At 48.9% G+C, this 3,154-nt stretch overlaps 1 protein-coding gene across 1 annotated transcript in view; it reads left to right on the forward strand.

Moving 5' to 3' along the window:
- LRRC47 (leucine rich repeat containing 47) overlaps positions 1–3,154 on the forward strand; it is a 14,373-nt gene that overhangs the window by 313 nt on the left and 10,906 nt on the right. The window contains exons 2-3 of the mRNA XM_019541707.1: positions 5–238; positions 1,167–1,628. Coding sequence (XP_019397252.1) covers positions 5–238; positions 1,167–1,628 — 696 coding nt within the window. The remainder of the gene's footprint in view (positions 1–4; positions 239–1,166; positions 1,629–3,154) is intronic.

A 3,154-nucleotide genomic window follows, 5' to 3' on the forward strand; every position in this document is an offset into this window, starting at 1 on the left:
GCAGCTGCGCAGCCTCAACCTCAGCGGGAATCGCCTGCGCGAGCTGGGCCCCGGGCTGGCGCGGGCGGCGCCGCAGCTGCAGACGCTGCTGCTGTCCGGTAACTGCCTGCGCGGCCTGCCCGGGGGGCTGCTGCCCGCCGGCGCCTCCGGCCTCCTCCCCCTGCTCAGCCGGCTGGAGGCGGCTGACAACGGCCTGCAGGAGCTGGATGCGGGCATCGCCGGCCTGCCCGCCCTGAAGGTTGGCCTGGGCAGGGGAGCCTGGTTGGGGGGGTGGGGCCCCACAGGGAGCGGGAGGGGAGCCACGGGATACTGGTCTGAGGGCACAGACATCAGGCCATGAGCCTCGGGGCTTCCCTGTGATGCAGGTTGTGGGGGACCCATGTTACAAGAGCTCCCAAGCTGGTTCCTCTTTCTTAATGGGCCGAATGGTTTTTGTGTTGCTGGCACCTCTGGGACCTGCAGCTTTAAAAGAAGCGTCTGGTGCCACCTGAGTCGGGAGCATTGTCAGCTCTGCCTGGGGCGGGAGCTGCTGCTCTTATGTGGCAGAAATATTTTTTGCAATAGGAGGGAGCGGGGAGAGGGAAGAGGTTACGTGTTGGTAAAGTGGAGCACCTGGACTGCTTTGGCAGCTGTGACCGAAGTAACTAATTTCTCTCTTTTTGGAATGAAATAACGAATTTAAATGCAGGCAGTTTTATTTTGTTTCCTAGAGTCCAATTCGGCTCAGTGCTTAGACCTGCGGTTCTCGACACAGGTGCTGTCGCACCCTGGGGTACCTTGCGATGCTTTTGAGGGTGCCACAGGCTGCTACACAGTGTTAGCACTTGTTAGGCGTGGAAACATGATTCACAGGATAAAGCCCAAACATATGTAACTGTTTTTAGTGCTACAAATTCCTGTTTGACCTGTTCTGGTCTCCTTGAATTCTTTGCAACAGAGGCATTGCTCTAACGTTTTTTTGGTAGTCAAAAAATGAATGAAAAGTAGGAGCTGGCATTTTCCAACTGGTTTCCTTGAGTCTAAAAACAGTAAGAACCGCTGACTTAGACCATCCCATTCATGTGGCCTCTAATTAGTTGCATTACCAACTTGTCCCAGGGCTGGGATATGCCCAACCCTTTAAAAATGGCAAAGCTAATTTTGTAAACTTCTTTTTTCTCCCTCAGACCCTGGATGTCTCCAATAACCAGTTAACTGAAATCCCTGTTGAGCTTGTTGACTGTCTTAAGTTAAAGGAGATCAACTTCAAAGGGAACAAGCTGAAAGACAAGCGGCTGGAGAAAATGGTTAATGGCTGCCAGACAAAATCAATCCTGGAGTATTTGCGGGTTAGAGGCCGAGGATGTGGCAAAGGAAAGGGGAAGCAAGACAATGTGGATAAAGAGGAAGGCCAGAAAAAAAAGAGAGAGAGACGTCAGAAGAAGGATAGTGGTGTTGGGGAGCAGGATGAACTGGAAGAAGTGAACAAACTATTGATCAAGGTTCTACATATTTCTGAAAATCCAGCTCCATTGGTAATTAAAGTGAGTCCAAATGTCAAAGAAGTTCGGCCATTCATCGTATGCTGTGTGGTGAAGGGCATGAACTTGAAGCCAGGAAATGCCTTGAAGAGATTTCTTTCTGCACAGGTAATTCTTGAGAGGTTATTTTAGAACTTTGAGTGAACGCGCTTCATAGATTTCAGGGTCAGAAGGGACCTATTAGATCGTCAAGTCTGACCCCCTGCCCTGGACAGGAAAGAGTGCTGGGGTCAGATGACTCCAGCCAGGTGTTTGTCCAATCTCCTCTTAAATACTTCCAAAGAAGGGGACAGCACCACTCCCTTGGAAGCATATTCCATATTTTGGCAACCCTCACAGAATTTTTTTTCCTGAAGTCCAATATAAATTCGCTCCCCTTCTGTTTGTGCCCATTGTTTCTAGTTACCCTGATGGGCGCCCTGGTAAACATCGTGTCCCCTATTTCCTGCCGTCCCCTCTCAATGAGTTTGTAGACAGCCACAGGATCGCCTTTCAGCCTTCTCTTGTGGAGACTGAAGAGATTCAGCACCCTCAATCGGTCCTCATAGGGTTTTTCCTGTAGGCCTTTAACCAGACGGGTGGCCCTCCTCTGAACCCTTTCCAAATTATCTACATCCCTCCTGAACTGCAGTGCCCAAAACTGGATGCAGTTCTCCAGCTACAGCCTGACCAATGCCTCCTAGAGGGGAAGTATCACCTCCCTAGACCTGTTTGTGATGCACCTGCTTATGCAAGAAAGAGTGCAGTTAGCTTTACTTATTACTTCATCACATGGACGACTCATGTTCATCTTGGAGTTGACTACAACTCCAAGATCCTTTTCCACAGTTGTGCTACGTAGTGGTGCCTCTCAAGTTATAGGAGTGTTGATGATTCTTCCTCCCCAGGTGCAATACATGGCACTTGTCTTTGTCAAACTGCATCCTATTCTGTTCCGTCCAATTCCCCAGCCTCTCCAAATCCTCCTGGATTTGCTCCCTGCCCTCTAGTTTGTTTACCTCACCCCATAGTTCAGTGTTGTCTGCCAACATGGACAGGGTGCTTTCTACTCCCCCATCCAAGTCACTAATGAAGGTACTGAACAGTACCAGTCCCAGGACAGAGCCTTGGGGGACTCTGCTGCCCACATTTCTCCAGGTGGAAACTGACCTGTCCACCACCACTCTCTGGGTGCGTCCCGTAAGCCAATTTTCCACCCACTGGACTGTATAATAATCTACATTGCAACTGTTTAGTTTATATATAAGAATTGGGTGTGACACGGTGTCAAAGTCCTTTTTAAAATCTAAGTACTTAATGTCTGTGATCATTTGAGATAAGACTGAAATCAACAGGAACAGTTTGGTTTTGGTTATGGACTTCATTGCAGACAGCATAAGGTGACTATAATCACAGCAAGCATAAACTTAGTGTGCTCTTCTCTCTGTTTTCTCCCCAGTTTGTGGTATCATGAAACTTATACCAGATCACTTGAAACTTTCTGCATAAAAAATAACGGTAGTTCACTCAGTATAGGGGGAGGATGTATACTTAATGTCTTTATATACTTTCATAGATTTCATAGACATCAGGGCTGGAAGGGACCTCGGGAGATCATCGAGTCCAGCCCCCTGCCCAAAGGGCAGGAAGTCAGC

This window comes from Crocodylus porosus, unplaced genomic scaffold, assembly GCF_001723895.1.
Source record: "Crocodylus porosus isolate Cpor-Errol unplaced genomic scaffold, CroPor_comp1, whole genome shotgun sequence".
Lineage (NCBI taxonomy): Eukaryota > Metazoa > Chordata > Crocodylia > Crocodylidae > Crocodylus > Crocodylus porosus.